This window comes from Somniosus microcephalus, chromosome 25 (genome assembly GCF_052327205.1).
Source record: "Somniosus microcephalus isolate GS21.2 chromosome 25, FLI_Smic_1.0, whole genome shotgun sequence".
Taxonomy (NCBI): domain Eukaryota; kingdom Metazoa; phylum Chordata; class Chondrichthyes; order Squaliformes; family Somniosidae; genus Somniosus; species Somniosus microcephalus.
In genome coordinates, this window is record NC_141011.1 from 34,420,274 (window position 1) to 34,446,034 (window position 25,761).

Genomic DNA, 25,761 nt, shown 5'->3' on the forward strand with positions numbered 1-25,761 from the left:
TTACAGGGCCGGATATTAAAACCCAGCTCTTTGTTGAGCCGGTTACATCTCAGCACCTTACAATGACTGTTGGTTTTAGATAGGGCTGCAATGGCGATGCTGCTCTGTTTTCCTGTGAATTACATAACACTTCCTGTAACTTTTGCGTCTGACCCTGTCCCAGCACAGTGGAACTTTTTGGGACTTGGTTGCTGAACAATTACAGGCTGTTACTGATCAGTGCCATCAATGATGGGCTGTATCAAGAGGTTTATTCATGTGCATCAACTTCTGCCAGTGAAACATTGGACCAATGGCACTGCACTCTCCTAAAGCTTAGCAGGACTCTGTGTCCTCCCTCAGTTCCCTCACAGCTCAACAGGTGAAAACAGCAAGTAGGTAGACTACACATAGCAGGAAGGGCCTAGGTTGGTTCACCGGCCTGTGCTGGCAGCAGTGGAAGCTACAGTTGGCCTCAGTGCTCCAAGGCTGTGTAGGGGAAGGGTGGGTAATCAGGCAGAGCTCATTCCCATCATTATCCAGTATCAGCTGAATGAAAAGGGCAGGGAATTGGGATTAGAGTAGACAGCTCCACTTGAAGAGCAAATGCTGTCCTCTGCTGTAATTTCTGATGATTCTTTGAGTGTGCTTGTGTGGATGTTGGGTGAGGTAGATTCCGCTGTGATGCCCATCATGGTTGAACCTGCTGTCCAGCATGTTGAGGGATGGCTACTTAGGAGAGGGCCCAGAGGGGAGTCTGTGATGCAACAGTCATGTTGCCATATTCTCCACTCCGTGAGCTCCCAGGCCTGGGCCTTGATAGGTGGGGTGGAAGAAGAGGGTGAGAGTTGGACTTAGACACAAGAGGAAGTGAGAGGGCATCTCACAGCTGGTTCCCTGCTTCATAGGGACCACAGGCAGTGGCCAGTTGGGTATTGCTACCTGTACTCTGGAGGTAGAGAATGGACAAGTAGAACAGGCTGAGCAAAGCCAAACAAACAGAGGAAATATTCTCTTGTATACAAACAATAGATCTCTGGTAATATTGCTCATGGTAAGGCAGATGAAAGGCTGTTCTGGGGGGCAGGAGTGTAATGCACAATGTATTATTCTGCTGCTATGTGCAATTGGACAGTAATATAAATGCAAGTTGTTGTTGTTGCTGCTTCCAAGGTGAAGCTGTGTCCCTCTTTAAGACTTGATTGTTAAGTAAACACAGCCTTGGTCAATTAGGGATTAATTGCTTGGTGAATGAACAGTGTAGATTGGAAATGGAGAAGGTGGGGTTGATAGATATGGTGAGTAGGTGGGGTTGAGGGCAAAAGTGATAGAGTTTAGCTATGAAAAAGGGACAGGTTTATGGGCCCATGGGCATTTAGTTACTAACAATTTCTTATATTCTGAAGATATCTTCAATTTCACAGGTGCAGTAAACATCCCTGGATTTTGTTACATACTCTCCTCAGGACTGCACTCAGCCTGACCTTGTCAAATTACATTCCTTCACCAAGAGAGCAACTCATCTCCCTCCCAGTACACACTGGGTAAAAGGGAACAATTCATTATTGTCCAGTACTGTATGGCTCGTGTGTGTGCTTAATGTCTCAGTTCCTGTACATCTGTAGACACCAAGTAAAAGGGAACAATTCACTCCTGTTGGACACTGTGCAGGTTGTCTGTGTTAAAGGGCCCACCCTGGCACACAACATCTGTAACACATTAGAGCACTTGCTCTCACCACCAATTAGACTATAAGAGAACAGAAATTTTATAACACATCCCAGGGGAGATACTTATCCTGCATCACTGCGGGTCAAGTCTCGAGGTTGAACAGTGCGTAGCTGAATTGTTTATCGTGCATCGGATTTACGTTAGTAAGATTGTTGCAGTAGCAATGAGAGATTACTGCCAAATTTTGTTGGGAGAGTCAAATCCTTTATAGGCAGGTAATCGAAAGCACTGATTAAACACAGCACACAAAATTTAAAATAAGACATTAGGGAAGGTTTTTAAAAAAAAATAAATGTAATTAATGATATCCCAATAATACTGCACAGACCACAGACAAACATCGTTCTGCAGCTTTTCAACAAATATTATAGAAACAAGATACATTACAGCCAGTGAGGATACAAGAGCAGAAATATAGGCCTTCATTTATGTTACATGCAGTTAATTAAGTCACTAACACACAAAACTATTCTCACACACAAGCAACTGCACTGATTCTTCATGTAGGTCCCGAGTCATTATCATGTAAACTAGTCTGCAGGTCAGTACCGAGTTTCTCTCCGTGCTGCCCTTCACTCACCCAATTTTGTTCTATTTTAGTAGCCAACTGTTTACCCAAGTGTCTCCTAGTTTCCCAGTTAACTCCTCAATAATTGCCCATGCCTGTACAGGGGGAGCCGTTTGATTTCTGAGACAGTCTGTGGCTGAAGATGCCTTGCATCCCACTGCCAGTTGACAGGGAGTTTTATGTTGGGATGGGAAGGCTCGACACTATCTCAGTCACCGCTTCGGAATGGTTTCTCGGCTTGACTCCCTCCCAACCCCACCCCACTCCAGCTGATGGAGTGACGCAAAGTGCCGACTCGAGGGAGTCCAAGGCTCGGATCATCTACAGGCTCAAGGGCAGCACATGAGCCAAAGATACAAACTTTGAGTAAACCATATCCCTTCCCAAACAGCACTCAATAGTGATGGCAGGAACTCCTGGGAAGTAGTTGCTGGCTACTATAGAGCTCAGTGCCTCTGGGTAGGGAGCCAGGGATCCTGCACCTGATCACTAGGAATACGTATGCAAGGGCAGGATTGGGCTGAACTGTGATGCCCTTCCAGATCAAATGTCCACCATCACATGAAGAATGGCCACTTGGGTAAGGTATCTGGGGGCAGCTGGAGGAACAGACATTCCAATAGTCTCCTGCCCCAAAGGGCCTCCGCTGCAGTAACTCCTGTTAAACAGCTGCTGACTGTCTGCTGCCTGTTACGGGTTTTTATTAAAAGCTGCAGGTCAAATTGAGAGAGTGTATATTAAAGGTGTAGAATTGGTAAGGTGTAGAATTGGTAAGCTACTAGTGCTAATGAGCAGCGAAAGACAAATTGTGAGCGGACACCCACCACGACAAGCCCATTCTCCAGTCCCACATTCATGGCTGTATCACTTCAATTCCACTCAAAACAGGAAGTGAGCACGCCCTCAGGGGCAGAGGAAAGAAATGATAGCGAGAAGATTGTTATCCTTCTAAAAAAATGGATCACTGACTCCATTCCCTCTGACCCTTGGGCTGCTCCACCTCCCCGATACAAATGCTGTGAATTGTTGGGCGGGGGGGGGGTGGGGGAGGGGGAAAGAGAAAGAGGCAGAGACATGAACTTGTGGCAGTTCTGTGCTTAAAAAAAACTTAAAATCCCTTCACTTTAGCATAATACTTTTCACTTAAAACAGTTAAGTGAGAGGTGACCTTCATTGAGCATCCCTGAGCTGGATTGATACTAAGCACAATCGCCTGTACACTGCCCAGTAACAATTGCTGCAGTTTCTCCCTCACAAGGATCTCTGAACAGTTAGATAATAAATCACAAAAGTTTCGGTCATAAAAACTAGTCTCGACTTTGTTGTGCAGGTTTCACAGGAGATTCACCACCTGGGATGGGCCTCCGTGTCCAAAATGGATGTTGCGCCCTCCCGAGGTATCACAGGGCATTGTGTCGTGCCTGGTTCACTGTCCATTGCAAAGTTCCAAAAAGTACATAAAGTGCAATAAAAACAACCACCAATCATGAGAGGTCCTGGTGAATTAATCACAAAACTACTGTACAGGAAACCCGACTGGGCATTCTGGGCACACTGACTTGTTTAAGGGCCTCTGGTTTACAGTAATTGATTAAGTTAAATTCCACTTTCGTTACGTGGGATTTTCACTGTCAGTTTGGGATCACATTCTGCGATTCCGTTTACTTTACCGTGGAAACTGGAAACCGGAAACCAGCGGTCTCGATTATCCTGGGACTGTCCCTTGTTGCTGCCTTTTTTTCTGCCCCTGGAGGACGCTAAAATCTAAGGAGACTCTACATGGGCAATGGGCTTCCGTTTTACAGTCTCCGGCTTGGTCAATGCAAATGTCTTGATGCTCTCTGCTGTGCAATCGTTCGACATCCATGTGCCTTGGGCCTCCTCAAAATATTTCTGAAACTTGTCCAGGTAGGGAGGCCTCTCGGGGAGCAGGTAGTAGTGAGTGGAGCTCACCTTCTTCCCATCTTCGATGATTGGTAAAATGCACGGCACCCGCGTGGCAGCCCCGTCGCTACTCTGCCGTTGCAAGACTTTGTTGCTGACGTATTTGGGATCGGGTGCAAAGCTTCTTGTGGGTGGCATCACTCCATTAAGGTAGGCTGGAAGGCTTTTGGGACTCGGGGTGCGCGAGTTACTTCTGGACACTGGTTCCCGTGGAGGAACTTTCGGCGGCCTGTCCTCGTCACAGTACATGCCTGACATTACCTCTGCGGACCATCTCCGGTAGTCGTGTTTCACCGGCCGTGGGGGTATGGGGACCCGAGGAGGGACCTCAGGCTTCACCTCGCTGGAGTTTGATGATGAACGCAATAAGCAGCTTGCATTTTTTAACATGGCGGGCTTGTTGTACGATCCAGCCGGGCCTGAATGCGAACGCCGTAATTTGCGGCGAGGCTGAGCGGGTTGCTCCGCGACCTCTTTGTTTTCCAGGTTAGTGTCTTTTACCACATGGCAACTCTCTGGCAACCTAGTCCGACTGGCACACTCAGAGTAGGCATAGTTGGTCTGCCCACACCCACGGAAGCTCCTTCTGCTGGGAGCACCATACCTGAAGCTCAGCGGCCTGGAGTCCTGCAAGAGTGAATCGGTTTCAGAGCTTGTAATGGACTCAACCTCACTGTCCACATCATCGAAGGACACATCACCAGTAACAGGCAGCGGAGGGAGCGGTTTAGAGCTTCGGTCTCCGGCACACCCAGAATTAGTTGGTGGAGTTGCCCCTTTCACCAATGTTTGAGATGGTGACAGCACAGTGCCATTCACGGAAAGTCTCTTAAATGGAGAGAGCAGCTGATCTTTCTCCAGCTGTACAAATGGCTCCTCACTGTTGGGCATTTTCAGAGGAGGCGGTCGCAGCTTGTGGAAGGACGATCTTAGGCAACTCCCGAAACAGCAGTGTCTGTTCAGCCCAAGTGGCTCCATTTCCTGCCCTGTTGGGGTAAGGGGAAAAAAAATGTTTTTTAAATGAGCTGCTTACACCAATTTTCTCCCTCCCCTTCCAAAGGCTCAGGCTCTCGCTGGGGTCTGGGCTGCACAGTCACTGGCCATCTCAGTACCTCACCCAAGTGACCATTCTCCATGTGTGAGCCTGGCCAAGAGAGTGCCAGCATGGTATTCAAGGAAGCACTGGACAGCAATCATGAGCAGGAGCCCCTGCCTGAAGCACAAATGACAACGGTAAAGCCCAATGGAGGTTAGCTAACTCAGCACAGACCAGGGACAGAGCCGGAGACTTTCCAAGTCTGAACGGCTCAGTACCACAGCAGGCAGGGGATTTACTCACTGAGGCATCAGGGAACAAAAAAAAGTTATTTAAAAACACTTTTTATTTAAATTAAGTCTTGTGATGCAGACATCACTGGCAAGGCCCATCACTAGTTGCCTTGTGAAGTTGGTGGTGGGTCTTCTTCTTGAACCATCGGTAGCAGGTTTTTATACAATTAAGTGGCTTGTTAGGCCACTTCAAAAAGGCAGTTAAGAGTCAACCACGTTGGTGTGGGACTGGAGTCACATATAGGCCAGACCAGGTAAGAATGGCAGGTTTCCTTCCCTAAAGGACATTAGTGAATTAGTTGGGTTTTTACGACAATCCGACAGCTTCATGGTCACGTTTACTGATACCAGCTTCTTTTTAAAAAAAAATAAACCGAATTCAAAAATTCTCAAACTTTGAGGAATGTACCCCATCGGGGTGGTATACGTACGATTGGCTGAAGTTACGATGTAGGGCTGTTGATGGGGAGTAGCATTCAAAGTGCAGGTCATGGCTGTGGGGTCTGCAAAGTAGATGCTGAAATCACAGAAAAACATAATGTTCGTCGCTATGTCCGAGTGAACAATCACTAGAATGCCAGATAACAAAGGCCCTTTAATCCCATCTTTCCAGGACATCAATCCTGACCCCATCTCCCCCCCAACCCCTTCCCATTACAAAATCCAACTGTTTCTCAACCAAGCCCAGTGTCCTGGCTCCACCTGGTGGCCAATCATCCTGTGCAAAGCAATACTTCCTGACCTTGTGCCCTGGGGTACCCGATGGTATTGTTCAGGTTTACTTCTCTATCCAGTTAAATACCCCTTGGAGTGTTCTCTTTTTAAGGCTCAAGAGTTTATCTTTCCACCAATTCCCTTTGATCCCAGGGATCAGCCCCATTATTCTGCTCTTTACTGCAGGACCCCTTGTGTTATACCTGTAACTAGAACTGAATCCAGTACTCTAGATGGGTCCTGACCAAGGTCCTTTACAGTGTCAGCGTGGCCACTACAAATATAGACTCAACTGATATGGCAAGATCACCTGGCACCGGTTAATCGTGTCAAAACAAAGTGACCAATGAATCAACAGCACAGCTCTGTTTCCCGCTTGCTAAGTTCTGCCCCAGCCGTGGAGTGTATCTGCTTCCTATTCATTCTCCTGGGAATCAATACCTGCACTCATCTTCACTGAACTTCATTTGCCTCTGATCAGCCCAGATGTAAACCTATTTGAGATTTTTTTTTGTGCAAGACCATGATATCTACAGAGTCCCTTAGTTTGGTGTTATCCATGAATTTAACCACCTTGCAATCAAACTTGCAAAGACCCACATGGCAGCCCCCTAAACACCTCACCAGGGACAGAAGAGGTTCCAGCACAGACCCAACACCACCACGTCAGTGTCTTATCCATGATATCCACTGACCTTAAGTTTGTCAAGCTGACATCTAGCATTCACCCCTTCGATTTACCATCTAGTATGTAAACATCTCCACTGTCAAAGTCTTTTGGAAGTCACACTACACTATCTCACCTGGCCTTCTCCATCATTTGAGATCTCTCTGCCTAAAAAGGTCTGAAGCTGCTCCCTCCCAATTCCAAAATGGTGCTGTGTTGAGGTACTCACTTGATTCCAACAGCTTTTGGTATTAATGACACCGTGACTGCCGCGCATGAAGCAGTTACTCAGCAGATTGCGGATCTCCTGTGCTGCCAGTCCTGCAATTTTGGGAATGCGCCAATCCTTTAAAGTCTTTGTGTTCTCCTCAAGTTAACAGGGCATTGCATTCCTTGACAAAAGAAAGAGAGGGAATTCTTGAATTATTCATCGATTTATTGTCCCTCAGTAATGTCAACGCTAACAGATTGGATCAGTTGGTGAAGCTTCCCTTTAGCTTGGATACCACAGCTGGTTTCTGATGAAAAAGGTACACACCTAAAATATTAACCCATCCTTTTCTCTTTACAGATAATGACTGACCTGCCATGTGTTTCCAGAATTTTCTGTTTTATTTAACGGACTATGAACTCAACATTTAGACAAATGTTATAATATTAATCATTGCTCATTACAAAAATTGGAAAACGCAGATAAAGCGAGTTAAAATCAGAAGACAGGAGCAGTAAAATGTTTGAAAGGCCAGAACTCATCAGCTTGAAGCTTCACCCTAGTACATCTAGCATTCACCCCTTCGAGTTACCATCTAGTATGTAAACATCTCCACTGTCAAAGAAAGGGGACAAGTTCCACAGGTTTGAGATTCTGAAATGGATTGAGTTAGAACAATGAGGCTCGATTTCAACACTGACAACACGGAGGAGGAAGAGAGTGTGTAGGACAGTGGATTCGGACCTCAGGAGGAACAAGAGAGGAAAGTGGAGAGAAACGCTGACCACAATGATATTGATAGAATAGTGAGAGAAAAAGATTGAGAGATAGGTTGGAGGCGAGAGGCATCACTGATTCCATCCTGGTCACGTTCATGATGTGAAATAGGGTACATTCATGATGCGGACTGCTCTTTAACCGAATATTTCAGCCTTGATATTAATGGTTGAAGCAGTCAGTCAGCCTGCCACTTATTTTATAGGTTTCTGTATTGGCCTGATACCTGATCGTTTATACTGCTGGAGAGCCTTTAAAGCGAGTCTCTCCAGCATCCTCACTGACAAAAGTACCAGGCCCCCTATTGTAAGGTAGGGACACAAATTTCAATGTTCTCAATTTAAAGAGATGGTGAGTGACCTTTTGGTAGAGAGGGCAGTGATGTCAGAGGGAGTGGCGCATTACTGTGACACTATTCATCAGCAGCCTGTCCCACTGGAGAAGTGACCTAATTTCCTTTCTGTCAGCTACACTTGCATAACAATTAAACCAGTTAAAAATGAAGACTTGAGAGCAAAAAGAGGAATAGTCACACAAAGGGGGAAATAGAGCCATTGAATAAGAAAGGACACTAGAGGACAGTATAACTGGGATCAAGAGACAACTAAGAGTGTTCGTGAAGAGAGATGTGGGGGAAAAGGTGGGATCGCGGGATAAGGTGAGAAGATGAGATTGAGGGATATGGTGAGAAGGTAGGGTGGAGGGATCAAAAATACTCAAGGTTAATCTAACAGAATGTTTCTACCTTCTAATCAGCTATGTGCAATCAGCAGAGACCAAGAACCTAAACCTCCTGGTCACAGTACATAACTGGCTAGGAGTCCTGGAGATTTCCTCTGTATGGCGGCAAGTGGCAGAACCATCAGGAAATAGATGGAAAAATGGCTGATCAGCCTGTGAAGATCACTCCACCCCACAAAGCCAGTACAACCTGCAGCATCAGAGAGTCTTTCCAACCCCTGGAGGCAAGTCTCCCAGTTATCATTATACCTGTGCCTTGATTAACCATCAGCAATCATATTTTGCAGGCTTTAAACTAAAGCTACCGGTGTTTATATTATTTACCCAGGGCTTTATTTCTCCATCTCTACTCAAATTAACGCAGAGGGGTGGCTGTGATTGGCACTCAAGTTGAACCAGGTCCACATTTTGTCTGTTGAAGAAACAGCAACAGAACCAGTGCAGGCAAGAACTGGAAGTCCTTACTGTAGTGCGATTCACCCGGTATACCGCAGAGGATGGTTGTACAAATTTTACAATTATAGCATGCCCCTACTTTCCATCTGCTACCATCAATGGGCAGACATTTGCAGTGTGCCCTGATCTACTGCCACCTGTGCCCCTGTTCTCCAACCACCCTAACCTGGTGGGCAAGGCTCACTACCAGAAGCAGGAGTTTATATAATTAGCCTTTTTATTTCTCTGTACCTGCTACCAACAAAGATGGCATCACCACAGCACCAGTCAGCCAGTGCCAATACCAGCAGCAACTGCATCCTCAATGTCATTCACATCCCCCAGTGTCCCCACTATGCTCAGCACAACCCCTACACAAAAGGCCAATGGCTAACTTTTTTTTGCCACTTCTCCTGAAGGTGCTGACTCTCACTGGGGTTCAGCTCCCCTCCTCTCCTGAAGGTGCTGACTCTCACTGGGGTTCAGGTTCCCTCCTCTCCTGAAGGTGCTGACTCTCACTGGGGTTCAGGTTCCCTCCTCTCCTGAAGGTGCGGACTCTCACTGGGGTTCAGGTTCCCTCCTCTCCTGAAGGTGCTGACTCTCACTGGGGTTCAGCTCCCCTCCTCTCCTGAAGGTGCTGAATTTCACTGGGGAAAGGAGGAGGACAGGAATTCTGCTGGCTCCACCACAGAGCTGAACTGGAAATTTTCTCCAGGGACGGAAGTGTGTGGTTACACCAGCATATTTGTGGGACCACAAGGTGCATACATGCTCCTTTTAATATTTTTTTTTAAAATCTTGTTTTACTCTAACAGCCTGCAGTGGTCCCTTTAAGGACATCTGTAGTGCACACTCTGCCCATTGATACCCATGTACTTCATAGGACCCTGATTAGCATATTGGAATAAGGCTCCCACCTGAAACAGGCGAGTACCTGGACCACCCATAAGGAGGCCCCCAGGAAGATGAAGGCGGGCACAAATGGGATGGGATTTTCAGGCTACTGCCCCCTTTCTGCCCAGGGGAACGACAATATTGATCAAAGTGTCAGCAGGGCATTCGATCATGTGGGGCATCACAACCAGACCAGGTCCGATCCTCACCTGGCATCCACCCTGACTCACTTTTTGCCTCTCCCTAGCCCATGGTGCACTGAGGCTAACTGAGCTTGGACTGGAGATAGAACCCGAGACCTCCTGGTCTAAGTGATGCAGTGACGTGCATTTATGCATTGAGCCATCGTGAGCAGGGTATATCATAGAATCCCAGAACATTCCAGGCTCCAGGGAGAGGGTGAGATTTTCTAATGCACAAATATACGTCAATGTAATTTAGTTGGACAGAAGGGGAAAGAGGTTTGGGATCACACAGCGATGGACAGGAGCTCCTTCACATCGGGGAATATTTGCACATACTTCACTTGGCTCTGTCACAACCAGAGTTTAATGATGGCACACTGCTCTTTCTGCACAATATCAGAGCACAGTCTAATACTGCAAGGTTGGGGAAATTAAAAAACTTCAAACAAGGGAGAATCAGCTGCAGATTCAGACAACAAGCAAATGTGTGTTTAAAAAAAAAATCATTCTTGGGATGTGGGCGTCGCTGGCAAGGCCAGCATTTATTGCCCATCCCTAGTTGCCCTGAGAAGACGTAATTAGAGATCTTTGAGAAGGCAAAGGTGCCGTTAGTGGGCACACCGCACTAGGGAGTGTAAATAAGGTGACATCCCTCGCTCCAGGTATCTGCAACCTAAATAGAGGACATAATTCTTACAACCTGATTTTGTACCAACTGCCTTTTACCTCAGAATTACACTTTAAATACCCAGTGCTCTCAGCTGGTGGAGGGGTGGGGGTTGGAGGGTGGTGTTTGGGGAACAAACAGCATTACCTAGAAAAGGGAAAAAATGTCACAGTTCCTGCTCCTGATTATCCAGTGACTCCCGCTGGATGTCAGATGAGGACACAATCATGCACATGTCTAGGCCCACACGTGAAGTATGGCTACTTGGGTGAGGTGCCAGAGGGGAGCAGGCAAGAATCTGTGCTTGTAGGAGACAAAATGGGCGACGAAAAAAAATCCCACAAGGGTAGAACACAAACCAGAAGAGGGATCCTGAACTGAAAGATTCAAATGCACGTCTTCAAACTGGCCAAGCACTGTATCCCCCTCATCATAAACCCCATAATCACCAAGATCGACAGGTGCTGGACGATACCCGTGATCCAGACAGCCCCGTCCCACCTAACTCAGCAAGGTCGGCACAACCTAACTGACTGGAAGCAGAGCTCCCTCCAGTAACTCATTTTTACAAATAGGGTCACAGGCAAAACACCCAATGCTCAATTGTGGAGCTGAGATACTGGCAGCGAGAGGACTTCAACTTCATTAATTATAGCTTCAAAAAAAAAAACACTGAAATGTTAAACCCCTTCCCCTCACTTTTAAGTACCTTGGAGACAAAAATCTATAAAAAAGGTACAGAAAGTGGTTCCGCCCAGTCACACTCAGCATTTGCACCAGGGACTTGTCTCCAAGAATTCAGACTCAAAAGATGAGCCATCTGATGATGAGGGGGAAAAAAAGCAGTGACTGTTGAGAGCAGGGTGTCTGTCACACCTGGGAAACTTGCAATTTCCTTTCCTAGTGTTGAGCACGTCTTTGTAATCTCCATTACGTTGGCTGAGCAGTGTTTTCCATGACTGGTCTTGATGAAGCAATGACAAAGTGTGAGTAATAACACCAATAATGTCTTACATTTCCGATGTGGGTGTTGCAGTTTATTGATACTAGCAGGAAAAACAAAACCCAGATCATGTGAGCTCAGGGCCGCTTAATGTGTCCATAGCGAAACTTCCTCTTTGAAAGGAGGGACTGACAATCAACTGTACCCTGAAAGGGCAGCAGAAGCAGATTCAATAATAACTTTCAAAAGGAAATTGGATATATACTTGCAAAGAAAAAATTCAGAGCTATAGGGAAAGATCAATGGAGCGGGACTATTGGATAGCTCAAAGACCCAGCACAGGCATGATGGACCGAATGGCCTCTTGTGCTATAAGATTCTATAACACAACCTCTGCTGCCAAATTAAGCACAGCTCTTTTTCTAAGCACTGTAGTACGCTATTATTTATTGTAGTGTTAAGTTTCCTTTTCAGAACAGCTTTCAGATTAAAAAACTGAATTCAATTTCTCAAACTGCCACGGGTAGGGGGATTTGAACTCACGTTGCCTGGATTATTAGTCTAGTAACATAACCACTACACTACCGTAATGCCCCTGGATTAGGAGGGTGGTTGAAATCGGCCAGTGTTCCTACTCTTGATCACTATCAGAGGTGCTGGTAGATCAGGTGGATGGCAGGATCAGACTCGGTTGTGATGCTCCCCTCGCCCCACCAGCCAGACACCTGTTGATATTCACTGTCTACGTTCCCACATGAAGAACGGCTACTCAGTTGGGAAATAACAACAGAAAATGCTGGAAAAACTCAGCAGGTCAAGCAACATCCGTGGAAAGAAATTTGAGTTGACGTTTCGGGTCGCAACAGTGGGACTGTATCCAGCAGCATCAGAGGAGGAGGGAGGAGGAAACTGAGAGAGACGTTTGTAGGACGATCGGGCTCGGTGTATGTGCCAGAACACATGCTTTGAGCTGCTACCTAAATATCCTCATCCAGTCAGTGCTGGAGCCTTTACTCAGGGCAGCCTGGGAACACCATATATGGTTTGTCACCAGTTTTTAAATTTACCAGAGCCATGTGCTCACAGCTAGTCCCTACTTCACAGGGTTAGAAATTGGTTATCATCTTAAAATGGAACTTACTGGGGTATTTTGGAACAGGTCCAGTAACAGCACAGCCAGACGACTTAAAACTATCGTTCGGCTCCTGTAAACAGACCGTAAAAAAAAACCCTGGGCAACTGCAGGAAACAGGCAGAGGCGAGTAAGCCACTTGAAATCGTTAGTCACTGGACAGTTTCAAAGCGGAGTCTGGGACACCTTTATCATTGACTAGAGAAAAACAAAACTGGTTTACGTCTCAGGAGAAACCAGAAAGGAGATGCACTTCTAACTTACTCCAGAGCCCCAGCCGTGAACTCAGTAATCCTTTAATAGCTGATAGCCTGTAGCAATCAGCTACCACGGATAGACATCCCATAGATTTGAGGAGCACTCTCTCCAAAACATTTGATGGGAGCTGGTTTAATATTTCCCCAAAAGTAGCCATTATTTAAAAAGATCAGCAGACTCGGGCTGTGCCGAGTGTCTCGCTATGGAACTAGGTTAAAAGCAGGATTGTGGAGGGACCCGATTTGAAGAGATGACACAGGATAGGCTGGGCAGCCCCTTGGCTTCAGCCTGCAGGCGAGTGCCTGCCCAGCTCTCGGTAACAGGTTAATTTAACCATAGCAAAATCCAGCCACTTTATACATTGTGACTCAGGAACTGGTCTCAGACCCCACTCGGCTGCAAACAACGTTAAGATCAGTGACAAATGAAGTAGAGCCAATGAGAAAATAGAATTCTAATATATAAAACCCGGAATTAATACTAGTATTTTTAAAAAGACTTGTAACATTATTGCAAACAAAGTAGTTTCTTTTGTAAAGAGTTTTGCAGAAGTTTTGAAAAGGTTTAAAACTTGCTGCAGTTCAGATTATACATTAAACTGATCGGAGTGGCTCCCGGCTAATAATTTATAGGACGATAGTAAATTATATAGGGTTTTTTTTGTTCATCCAGCACCGCGATAAACACGATATCGAGTTTCTTGGAGAATATTGTAGTTATAACAAAAGGAATTAGCGAAATTGAGCAGAAGCAGGAAGGGTTTAAGAGAGAGAGAGGGGAGAAAACAAAAAAGGAAAACGTGAATGGGGATATTTTTTAAAACAGGTAAAAGATACTAGAAGCGTCAGTGAGGTGAAAGGAGTGCGGAGAACGGCGAGCACTGAACGGGGCTGAAACTCACCTACCTCCTGATCCGTTTCGCGGGATAAGAAATCCGGCGCAAATTCTCCAATTGTCCCAGCTCAGTGCAGCGGTGAATACAGCAGCATTTCTCCAGACTGCATTTTATCTCTCCTACTTGCTCTGACTCCTGACTCTAATTAAATGTTTCTCTGTTGCAATGTGCCCCGCAGTTTGCTTAATAAGGCGGGCTCTGAGTCCTGATGTCACCGTACAGTGGGATTAGGACGTATCCCCGCCCACAGCCTGCAGTCAGCACACTTACTTACCTCTGCCTTAAAGGGGAACATCCACAAACAGCCCGAGATCAGCAGCTCAAATTTAAATAGGCGACAGCTCGTCCTTCATTTATAAACTTTTTTAAAGTTCTACCTCTGAGAGCACCGGAGGGAGGAGATGAGTGAATGCAGTTTTTTTTAGGATTTAATTTGGTGGGGCCCACCAACATCCATCGCAGCAGTTTAAACCTTGCAGAACCCAACATGCAAAAATAAAGTTGAACTGGACTCTGTTTAGAGTTGCCATGTCTTGTGCCTGTTCTCAGATTGCTACATAACTCACTTAACAGTCAGTTTTCTGAAATGCATTAAATGTTTTCCCCGCCCTGTGTTTGGCCAGCTGGGTCTATTGGGCTAGTTTTGTTTCACCATAAAATGTTACTTTAACTTTAAGATGATGAGAGATTAATCCAAAAAGATTTAAAATCTAGTTTCAGTATTGCATAGGAACATGTGTAAACTCAGGTGTATTTGTGGCTCCACTCACAACCCCTCCCCGCCTCCCAACCCTACTTTCTTCTGTGTATGCCCCTGGAAAAAAAACTCTCCCCCAAGTCATTTACAATGGCGCTTTCAAATTTCCAACTGTCCAGCCTTTGGCCCTCCATTCACCATGACATTTCTGAAGCTACCAATCTGCTCAATCACACCCTCACCTCCACCTTTGATGCCCTTGTCCCCACTAAAACCATGACTCTAACTCATCCTGATCGTTCCCCCTGGTACGGCCCTCATCTCCACTCCCTTAAGTCCAAGGGTCACAGACTTGAATGTTTATGGCGGACAACTGGTTTAACCAGGATCACCCTGGAATGCAAAGATAACCATCGGCTTCTCTCCACTACAAACCATCTTCTAAATCCCCCCTCCCCTGCCTCCTCCACCCTCACCTTCAACAACAGATGAAAGGAGCTTATGGACTTCTTTGTCACTAAGATTGAGACGATCCATTCAGGTGGCCCTGCTGCTTCCCTCCCTTCCCCATGCCCACCAAGCCATACTTCCCCTTAGCTTCCCCCCACCCTAGCCCTGAGCTCACATCTTTCTCTTGTATCTTTCCTATTTCCCCTCATGCCCTCTCCAAGCTAATCTTGTCCATGAGACTCACCTCCTGCTCCCTTGACCCTATTCCCATCAAACTGCTGATCACCCAACTTCCTTTCCTGGCCCCCATGATGGCAGATATAGTTAACGGTTCCCTCTCCTCAGGTACTGTCCTCCTCCCATCAAATCTGCCATCATCACACCCCTCCTCAAAAAAAACACCCTTGACTCCTCTGTCCTTGCAAACTACAGCCCCATCTCCAACCTCCCTTTCCTCTCCAAAGGCCTTAAACATGTTGTCACCTCCCATCTTTCACATAACTCCAAGTTTGAACCCCTTCAATCAGGTTTCTGGCCCTGCCACAGCACTGAAACAGCCCTTATTAAGTTCACAAATGACATCCTCTGTAACTGTGACTGTGGTAAATTATCTCTCCTCATTCTTCTCGACCTCTCTGCAGCCTTTGGCATGATTGACCACACCATCATCCTCCAATGCCTCTCCTCCGTCATCCAGCTGGGTGGGACTGCCCTCGCCTAGTTCCATTCTTACCAATCCAGTCATAGCCAGAGAATCACCTCCAATTGCTTCTCTTCCCTCTCCTGCACCATTACCTCTGGAATCCTCCAAGGATCTACCCTTGGCCCGCTCCTATTTCTTATCTACATGCTGCTCCTCGTTATCATCCGAAAACACGTTAGGTTCCACATGTACGCTGATGACACCCAGCTCTATCTCACCACCACCTCGCTCCACCCCACCACTGTCTCTGATTTGTTACACTGCTTGTCCGACATCCAGTCCTGGGTGAGCAGAAATTTCCTCCAAATAATTATGGGACAACTGAGGTCATTGTCTTCGGTCTCTGCTACAAACTCCGTTCCCTAGTCACCAACTCCATCCCTGTCCCTGGCAACTGTCTGAGGCTGAATTGGACCATTCGCAACCTTGGCATTCTATTTGACCTGCGAGGAACTTCCGACTACATATCCACTCCATCACCAAGACCTCCTACTTCCACCTCCGTAACATTGCCCGTCTGGCCTTTGTTACCTCGAGACTTGACTATTCCAACACTCTCCTGGATGTCCTCCCATCTTCCACCTTCTATAAACGTGAACTCATCCAAAACTATGATGCCCGTATCCTAATTCACACCTGTGCTCGCTGACCTACATTGGCTCCCGGTCCAGCAACGCCTCGATTTTAAAATTCTCATCCTTGTTTTCAAATCCCTCCATGGCCTCGCCCCTCCCTATCTCTGTAACTCCTCCAGCTCTACAATTTTCTGAGATCTTTGCGTTCCGCCAATTCTGGCCTCTTGCACACCCTCGATGTTAATTGTGTCACCATTGGCAGCCGTGCCTTCAGCTGTCTGGGCCCTAGGCTCTGGAATTCCCTCCCTAAGCCTCCCCACCTCTCTATCTCTCTCTCCTCCTTTAAGACGCTCCTTAAAATCTACCTCTAATATCTTTTTACGTGGTTCGGTGTCAAATTTTGTTTGATAACACTCCTGTGAAGCACTTTGGGACGTTTTACTATGCTAAAGGTGCTATATAAATGCAAGTTGTTGTGTCTGAGCATTGATGCATCTGGGTATGAGTGTTTATACAAATATCTCTGTGCCTTTTCTTTAAGTGCCCAGTGTCACCAAACAAAAAACCTAACAAAAGTGGCCCCTTTTTAGAGAGGCACAACTAATAGGACATTTAAATAAAAACAAAGGAAACTTATAACTTAAATAGTAATATAATTTTCCCCATTACCAAACACTTCAGTGCCGGCGGACATCACATGTTCCCTCTCCAGGACCACCCGGGCGCGGATAGACCGTGGAAGAGAGACAGGCAGCCAGAGCGACCACCCCCACGGGCTGCATGCAACCTGGACCTGTGGATGACCACCTTGGCCAGGCACAGGAGCAGACCATGAGGAGGTCCTCCAAATTGCCCGTCCCCCCTCCCCACCGGTGGTGGTCAAAGATCAGGAGCGTGGGACTGAAGTGGAGCCAGAAGTTGAGGAGCAGCCCCTTCAAATAGTGAAACAGGGGCTGCAACCTCTCCTACTCCATGTAGATGTGAAACACAGACTCATCCATGCTGCAAAAGTTACAGGTGGCCTGGGAGTCCATGAAGTGACTTAAAAACCGGTTTGATGGAACTGCTCCATTAAACACTCTAAATATGTGTGTGTATCAGCATTGGTGTGTGTATGTATATATTTGTGCATTCATGTGTGTATATCCATGCGTGCATTTTATGTGTGTACACTTGTGTGTACAGGAATCTATAACAAGCTGCAGTGTCAGAGGCAGTGGCAAAGTAGAGAAATAGCAAAAGGAAAATAAAGGTGGAAATGGAGTTGCTTTGTGTTGACTTTTCCTAGTGGCTCAGTGTGTAACTGCCTTATTCTGTGTGATATGGAGCCATACAGATCATAGGTCCCAGGTTCCAGCTGTGATCTGTGCTGAGTTAGTTCATCTTTGGCCTCAGTGCTCCTGGAAAAGAGGAATCAGCCCAGGTTCTTGCTCCTGTCCCGTGATCCCTGCTGGAAAGTGCATGTGGGTGGGCATCGGGTGAGTGCAGGATCAGGATCGGCGGTGATGCTCACTTGGCCAAATACCCTGCTGGCACTCATTGTCTAGGCTCACACATGAAGGATGGCTTCCTGGGTCAGATACAAGAGGCAGCTGGCACCTGTATCCCAGCAAGAGTCAGTGCCTCTTGGAGAAGAGGGGAGAAAACTGCGGGGAGGGTAGATTCGTTCATCACTCTTTGTATTGGAGAGGGAAGGGAACCAAGGTCCAAAGACCAACTCACCTATGGAAAGAATATTGATTAAACTCCTAAAAACCAGATCGTAATGTATAAATGTTACTTGGAGATATTGGGAGTTAAAATCCTTGTGTTCTCACCCTGGCGACAATCCCCAGCAGGCTTTGCAAAGCTCTCAGCAGATGAAACCTACTTCATCGCCCCCTCCAATCATGTTCTGTTTCAAGAAACAGCACTTGGGGAATAAATCATTTATTATGGTTTTAAAAAGTAATTTAGACTTTTCCATAATCTGAGAGATGCAAATGCAGAGTGCAAATACCAACCACACATCTGTAGCTGATGGACAGCTCGCCAACTTGTCAGCCAGTGTTGTGTTGGGTTACGCACAGCGCAGTGATCGCCATTTTATTAACTGTTTTAGAAAAACAGGGATTAATTTTGTGATATTCGCTCTCTGTCCAGGACAGTGGGGATTCTAAACCAAAGGGACACCTTGGATCATGAGGTGGGATTTCAGACAAGCTACAATTCTGAAGCAGCTTGCTCTGAAAGCTCAGGGCCACACTCGCCGATGTATTAATACACTAAACCGTCGGGGGAGTTGGCACAAGATATTCTAACATTTCAATCAAAACTGAAGAAAACTCAGCAGAAAAAAATCATAGTGCGTTCACATTTTTAAAAATTCATTCTTGGGATATGTACGTCGCTACCAGTACCAACATTTATTGACCATCCCTAGTTGTCCTTGAGAAGGTGGTGGTGAGTTGCCTTCCTTAACCACTGCAGTCTGTGTGGTGAAGGTGCCCTCACAGTGCTGTTAGGTAGAGTTCCAGGATTTTGACCCAGTGACAATGAAGGAATGGCAATATATGTACGAGTCAGGATGGTGTGTGAATTGGAGGAGAACTTAGAGGTGGTAGTATTCCCATACACCTGCTGCCCTTGTCCTTGTAGGTGGTGTAGGTCGCGGGTTTGGGAGGTGCTGTCGAAGAAGCCTTGGCGAGATGCTGCAGTGCATCTTGTAGATGGTACACACTGCAGCCATGATGTGCCAGTGGTGGAGGGAGTGAATGTTTACGCCAGTGAATGGGCTGCCGATCAAGCAGACTTACAACAGGTATATCAGCAGGGAACTTTTTAACAAGTGTTCAGTGGCTCAGTAGGCACGTGCTGTGTGCACGTGACTGACCATGCACGAGGTGCTGAGGCATCAAAACATCAACAATTAGGGAATAGTTTATGCATTGATCAGGAATTCCACAAAATGGGAAGTGATTTAACCAATTGGAATTCTAGATGATGAGACTGTAAGGTTGTGAGTCTGTATATTGGAATGCTGGGCTTGGAGCTGTAGTCTATAACAGGAATGTGTTTGTCTAGAGTTCATTGTGTTGGAACATAAAGCACAGGAAAAAGTCAACCCCTTTTTCATAGATCAAACCCACTGACCTACATCTCCCACTATTCCCCAACCCTACCTAACCATCTTCTCACCATGTCTCTCAATCACTTCTCTCTCCAAAAACACATCTTGAGCCCATTTACACTGTCTGTTTAAATGTCCTTCTCTGGTAACTTACTCTATAACCCCAACTTCCTTTCTTACTGCTAATGTCCTCACTTTTAACTTGTGTCCCCTTGGATTTGAACCCATTTTTCCCTGGATCACCATTATCAATTCTCTTCATGATCTTGCAAACTTCACTTAGATCACCTTGAGGTCTCTTTTTCCAAAGAGAATAAATCTATCTTCTCTCACCTTTGCTCAGTACTTAAATTCCCAGTACTCAGAATCATTCTTCTTTTGTCCCTCTGGTCCCTCTCCTGGCCTGAAGTCTCCTTCCAATGATTATGTGTTTGGAGCTACACACAGTGCCCCAGAACGAGTCTGACCAATACCTTAATACAGCGCTGGAGTTGAGGTACATAGAGCAGCAGAAGCTATAGGTACCTCAAAGGGGTTCAGCCCCCAGACAGTGCAGGGAGGAGGGAAATAATTTGAGGTGCCAGTTTGATGGCCCACACCCAATGCCTCCACATGTCAAGTTACCAATCTGAGCCAACCCAGCCAGGAGGCAGTGGTGATTGAAGACCCTGGGGGAGAAATTCATTATCGCCCCATTTGGGGCGCAATTATCGGCCGGGCACAAAGATTAGCGCCTGGCGCTAATTATCGCCTCCGACTGCAAACTTGGCTTTTATCGCCCCTGGAGGTGATTGGAGTGCTAAATCAGGCGCTAAGCTCATGGTCTACAGAGCAGCAGTGATACCCGCCCTGCTGTATGCCTCAGAGACATGGACCATGTACAGCAGGCACCTCAAAGCACTGGAGAGGTACCACCAACGCTGCCTCCGGAAGATCCTGCAAATCCATTGGCAGGATAGGCGCACCAACATCAGTGTTCTTGCTCAGGCCAACATCCCCAGCATCAAAGCTTTGACCACGCTCGATCAGCTCCGATGGATGGGTCACATTGTCCGCATGCCCGATGCGAGACTCCCAAAACAAGCGCTCTACTCGGAGCTCCGGCACGGCAAGAGAACCCCAGGTGGGCAGAGGAAACGCTTCAAGGACACCCTCAAAGCCTCCTTGGAAAAAGTGTAACACCCCCACCGACACCTGGGAACCCCTGGCCCAAGACCACACAAAGTGGAGGAGAAGCATCCGGGAAGGCGCCGAACACCTCGAGTCTCTTCGCCGGGAGCAAGCGGAAGCCAAGCGTAGGCAGCGCAAGGAGCGCACGTCAACCCAAGCACCCCACCCACCCGCCCCTTCAACCACCGTCTGCCCCACCTGGGACAGAGACTGTAAGTCCCGCATTGGACTTTTCAGTCACCTGCGAACTCATTTTTAATGTGGAAGCAAGTCCTCCTCAGTTCCGAGGGACTGCCTAAGAAGGAGAAGAAATCAGGTGCTACACACCTGTCTTAAGGCGCAAAGGCCGAGGAACGAGGTGTTACCTCAGAGCGCTGGTGAAGCTCATGTGATGTCAGTCAGCAATGGAACACAGACACACTGGCGCCAGCCAGTTCTTAAAGGGGAGGGTTGATCTTGCTCTCCATCCACACCCTGCTCATTGCAGGCTTGAATCTTGGCCTGGAGAGACCTGTACATCAAATCTGTTGGAAAGAACAATGGAGAGACCTAGGGATGGAGCTCAGAGTGCAGCCCCCATATTCTCTTCTAAATCGATGCAAGGAAGATCAAATCAGAAAGAACCTGTAAAGTGCTGCTCAGTACCCAAAACTCCTCAAGACAGCTTTGAATATCTCCTGCAGTCTCTCTCTCTCACTCAGAATGCGTGGTGCAAAAATTTCGTCAACAAAAAAAAACAGGAAGCGGTCGTCTTTAAATAGCGCTTCCTCAGTCCCTTCTCGACTGCAAAACGCTCCCCTCAACCTGTCGTTGCTAGCGGCAGGTGGTAAGGCAGGGGGCGCCACTCAATATCCAGTCCGGGGCGTTACCAGGGCATTGCACTCTCGACTGATGTCACGATCTGCCGGCGCAGGAGATCATGGCGGTAGTGTTTAGCGCCGCCGCAAAATATCTAGTTAATTTCGTGGGGCGCTCATTGCTTTGCGCCCCATTCGTGCCCTCTTAAGGCGCTAACGGGAGGTGCAAACCAACCAAATTTCCCCCCCCTGGGTTTCCCATTGAGAGAGATGACGAGCAATCTCTGAGGGGCCTTATCCCAGTGAGTTTGACTCAGGAAAGGCTGGGGTCTGCCACCTTGGTTGTGAATGGTGAGGAGACTGAACAGGGACATATACGTACAGCAGCCGCAATATGAAGCATAGGTTGGTGTTGTGACATTATAGATCACAGAACCTCGGGTCATCAGAGTATTTCTAAATGGAATACAATCGGGGTTCTTTTTGTTTTCATCGAAGTGACAGGCATCACTCCTGGAGGATGGGCCACTTTACTATCATCAAGTACTTCCAGGTCAGACACATCTCGGGTTAGATGCTCCTTTTACTCTCACCTCACAATGTGCTTTATCCCTAACTTTATCAGATCACTATATCCCAGTACTCAGAATCATTCTTCTTTTGTCCCTCTGGTCCCTCTCCTGGCCTAAAGTCTCCTTCCAATAATTTTGTGATTGGAGCCACACACAGTGCCTCAGAATGAGTCTGACCAATACCTTAATATAGTGATAGAGTTGGGGTACATAGAGCAGCAGAAGCTAGTGTGACATTTCCATTTCCTACCTCACACATCTTTGTGGCTTCTCTGAATTAGATTGGAAATTAATCATGAATTCATAGCAGTTTCTATCCCATGAGCCCATCCTCAGTAGGGTTGAGACTGTCCCATACTGTCCAAGACTCATTTCACTACAATCTACAGGCGTCAACTAACCAATGTTTCCTGATTGACCACTCCTGCTGTTTTCAATCTTGGTGGTGCTGAGAACTCTTGGGACTTCACTTGGGTTTGTCCAGAATAAAACAACTGATGGGATACAAGGTAGATGAAGGAATCCAATGGCTGAGCTGATCATTTCTTTTGCTGGTCAAACATGTGTGTGCCTGCAGTCGCTAAATATGTTTGACAATGCAGATTCTTCCTACATTACAACTTCTTCTTCTTAGGCAGTCCCTCGGAACTGAGGATGACTTGCTTCCACATTAAAAATGAGCTCGCAGGTGGCTGATTAGTCCAGTGCAGGACCTACAGTCTCTGTCACAGGTGGGGCAGACGGTGGTTGAAGGGGTGGCTGGGTGGGGTGCTTGGGTTGACGTGCGCTCCTTGCGCTGCTTGCGCTTGGCTTCCACTTGCTCCCGGCGAAGAGACTCGAGGTGTTCGGCGCCTTCCCGGATGCTTCTCCTCCACTTTGTGCGGTCTTGGGCCAGGGATTCCCAGGTGTCGGTGAGGATGTTGCACTTTTTCAAGGAGGCTTTGAGGGTGTCCTTGAAGCATTTCCTCTGCCCACCTGGGGCTCTCTTGCCGTGCCGGAGCTCCGAGTAGAGCGCTTGTTTTGGGAGTCTCGTATCAGGCATGCGGACAATGTGACCCGTCCATCGGAGCTGATTGAGCGTGGTCAGAGCTTCGATGCTGGTGATGTTGGCCTGAGCAAGAACACTGACGTTGGTGCGCCTATCCTGCCAATGGATTTGCAGGATCTTGCGGAGGCAGCGTTGGTGGTACCTCTCCAGTGCTTTGAGGTGCCTGCTGTACATGGTCCATGTCTCTGAGGTATACAGCAGGGCAGGTATCACTGCTGCCCTGTAGACCATGAGCTTAGTACCGGGTTTGAGGTCCTGGTCTTCAAACACTCTCTTCCTCAGGCGACCGAAGGCTGCACTGGCACACTGAAGGCGGTGTTGGACTTCGTCGTTGACGTCTGCCCTTGTTGACAGTAACCTCCCACGGTATGGAAAGTGGTCCACGTTGTCCAAGGCCTTGTCGTGAATTTTGATAATCGGGCGGCAGCACTGTGTGGCGGGGGCAGGTTGGTAGAGGACCTTTGTCTTACGGATGTTTAGTGTAAGGCCCATGCTCTCATATGCTTCGGTGAAGTTGTTTACGATGGTTTCGAGTTTGACCTCCGATGGGCGCAGACGCAAGCATCATCTGCATACTGTAATTCGACGGACAGAGGATCTGACGACCTTGGATCGGGACTGGAGGCGACGGAGGTTGAACAGTTTCCCGTTTGTTCTGTAAATTAGCTCCACTCCAGTGGGGAGCTTACTGAGGGTGAGATGGAGCATTGCAGCAAGGAAGATTGAGAAGAGCGTTGGTGCGATGACACAGCCTTGCTTGACCCCGGTTCGTACGTGAATTGGGTCTGTGATGGAACCGTTGGTCAGGATCACTGCTTGCATGTCGTCGTGAAGCAGGCGGAGGATAGTGACAAACTTTTGAGAGCAGCCGAATTTGAGGAGGACACTCCATAATCCCTCACGGTTGACAGTGTCAAAGGCCTTTGTGAGATCAAAGAAGGCCATGTACAGCGGTTGGTGCTGTTCCCTGCATTTCTCTTGTAATTGACGTGCGGTGAAGATCATGTCCATTGTGCCCCTTAGTGGGCGGAATCCGCATTGCAACTCTGGGAGGAGCTCTTCGGCCACTGGGAGAAGGCGATTGAGGAGGATTCTTGTGATGACTTTCCCTGTGGCAGATAGCAGGGAAACTCCTCTGTAATTACCGCAATCGCACAGAATAAAACAACTGATGGGATACAAGGTAGATGAATTAATCCAGTGGCTGAGCTGATCATTTCTTTTGCTGGTCAAACACGTGTGTGTCTGCAGTCGCTAAATATGTTTAACAATGCACATTCTTCCTACATTACAACAGTGAATACACTTCAAACGTACTTTATTGGTTGTAAAGCGCTTTGGGATGTCCCGAGGCCCGAGGTCATGAAAGGTGCTATATAAATGTAAGTCTGTGGCGGAGCCACTAAGGGACTCCGATCAATTGTATACAATTCCCTTTAATAATATGTTAGCTACAGCCTGAGTCTGTATCTTTGTTTTCACTGTTTACATGTACAGAGCGCGATCACTTTAATAGCGTGGGTAAACGCGATGACGTCACGCCGTTCATCACGTGATCCCCCACCAGCGAGAAAAATGTGATGACGTCATGACGTCAGCCACGGGACCGCCCAAGCAGTCCTCGTGGAGCCTCCGAACTGACTAGACCTATATTCGATGTTCTCCTGTAATTATCCGTTAAACTCTGTTAGTTTTCATTAAGCCTCGTTTGTTTGATCGCCTGAGTGGACCTCAGTCTTTTGGATAGGAACTAGACATTCCTACATTGGTGACGCCGACTTTTGCAAACGGTTTTCACAGAAGTTACTGAACATGGAATCGAACGCCATTGTTTTGCAGCTACCACAGTTCTGGGAGCAACAGCCAGCCGCGTGGTTCATCCAGGCTGAAGCCCAGTTCGCAATCAGGAACATCGTTGCGGATCAGACCCGTTACTATTACGTGGTCTCCGCCCTCGGCAGCGCCACAGCCTCGCGGATCGTCAGCCTGCTTGGTAATCCACCAGAAGATCGCAAGTATGAAACGATAAAGGCGCGGTTGTTACAGATCTTCGGGCTCACGAAGTCGGAGCGCGCCCGCCGGCTGCGCGCTATGCCCGGCCTCGGGGACTCCAAGCCGTCCAAGCTTATGAGCCAAATGCTCACGCTCCTGGGCTCCGAACCGGAATGCTTGCTCTTCAGGGAGCTATTCCTCAGCCAGCTACCGGAGCAAGTTTAGGCTGCCCTAGCCAGGTCAGAAGTCACGGACTGCGCAGAGCTGGCTGCCGAAGCGGACAAGATCTTCGTGGTGACACAGCAGTACTGCGCTGCTACGAGGCGCCCATCCCCCACAGACGCTGCTCCAGCCCCTCAACCTGCGGGGTTGTGCTTCTACCATGCCCGTTTTGGCGCGAAAGCAAGATGCTGCCGCCCTCCCTGCAGCTTTTCGGTCAAAAAAAACAAGCAGCAACCCTGTCGAAAGAGGACCGGTTATAACGAGCGCCCCGCGGCTGTGATGGCAATCGGTAATTCGGGAAAACTCCTCTTCATCACCGACTCACTATCTGGTCGACGCTTCCTCTGCGACACCGG

General features: G+C 47.5%; 1 protein-coding gene across 4 annotated transcripts; it reads right to left on the bottom strand.

Moving 5' to 3' along the window:
• Positions 1 to 1,980: 1,980 nt before the first annotated feature.
• Positions 1,981 to 14,424, bottom strand: errfi1a (ERBB receptor feedback inhibitor 1a). Of its 4 annotated transcripts, none has more exons than XM_085967184.1 (4): positions 14,345 to 14,424; positions 7,162 to 7,324; positions 5,983 to 6,068; positions 1,981 to 5,208 (listed from the first exon to the last, which is right to left on the bottom strand). In XM_085967184.1, exons 3-4 carry the CDS (start codon positions 6,041 to 6,043, stop codon positions 4,043 to 4,045), a joined length of 1,227 nt encoding a protein of 408 aa, XP_085823310.1. In that variant the 5' UTR covers positions 6,044 to 6,068; positions 7,162 to 7,324; positions 14,345 to 14,424; the 3' UTR covers positions 1,981 to 4,042. The 4 variants fall into 4 exon arrangements, with proteins under 4 accessions (XP_085823310.1, XP_085823309.1, XP_085823308.1 ...); XM_085967183.1 differs by lacking the exon at positions 14,345 to 14,424 and adding an exon at positions 14,081 to 14,304; XM_085967182.1 differs by lacking the exon at positions 14,345 to 14,424 and adding an exon at positions 14,077 to 14,304.
• Between the last annotated feature and the right edge of the window lie 11,337 nt (positions 14,425 to 25,761).

Bases quoted from the DNA above. Each gene is read 5' to 3' on its own strand.
- errfi1a (XM_085967185.1), bottom strand. From the start codon at position 7,209: ATGCGCGGCAGTCACGGTGTCATTAATACCAAAAGCTGTTGGAATCAA. The intron at 6,069-7,144 runs GCACCATTTTGG...CTGTGATTTCAG, and splicing joins CAAGTGAGTACCTCAACACA to CATCTACTTTGCAGACCCCA. The intron at 5,209-5,982 runs GTACGTATACCA...TTACCCCAACAG, and splicing joins CATCGTAACTTCAGCCAATC to GGCAGGAAATGGAGCCACTT.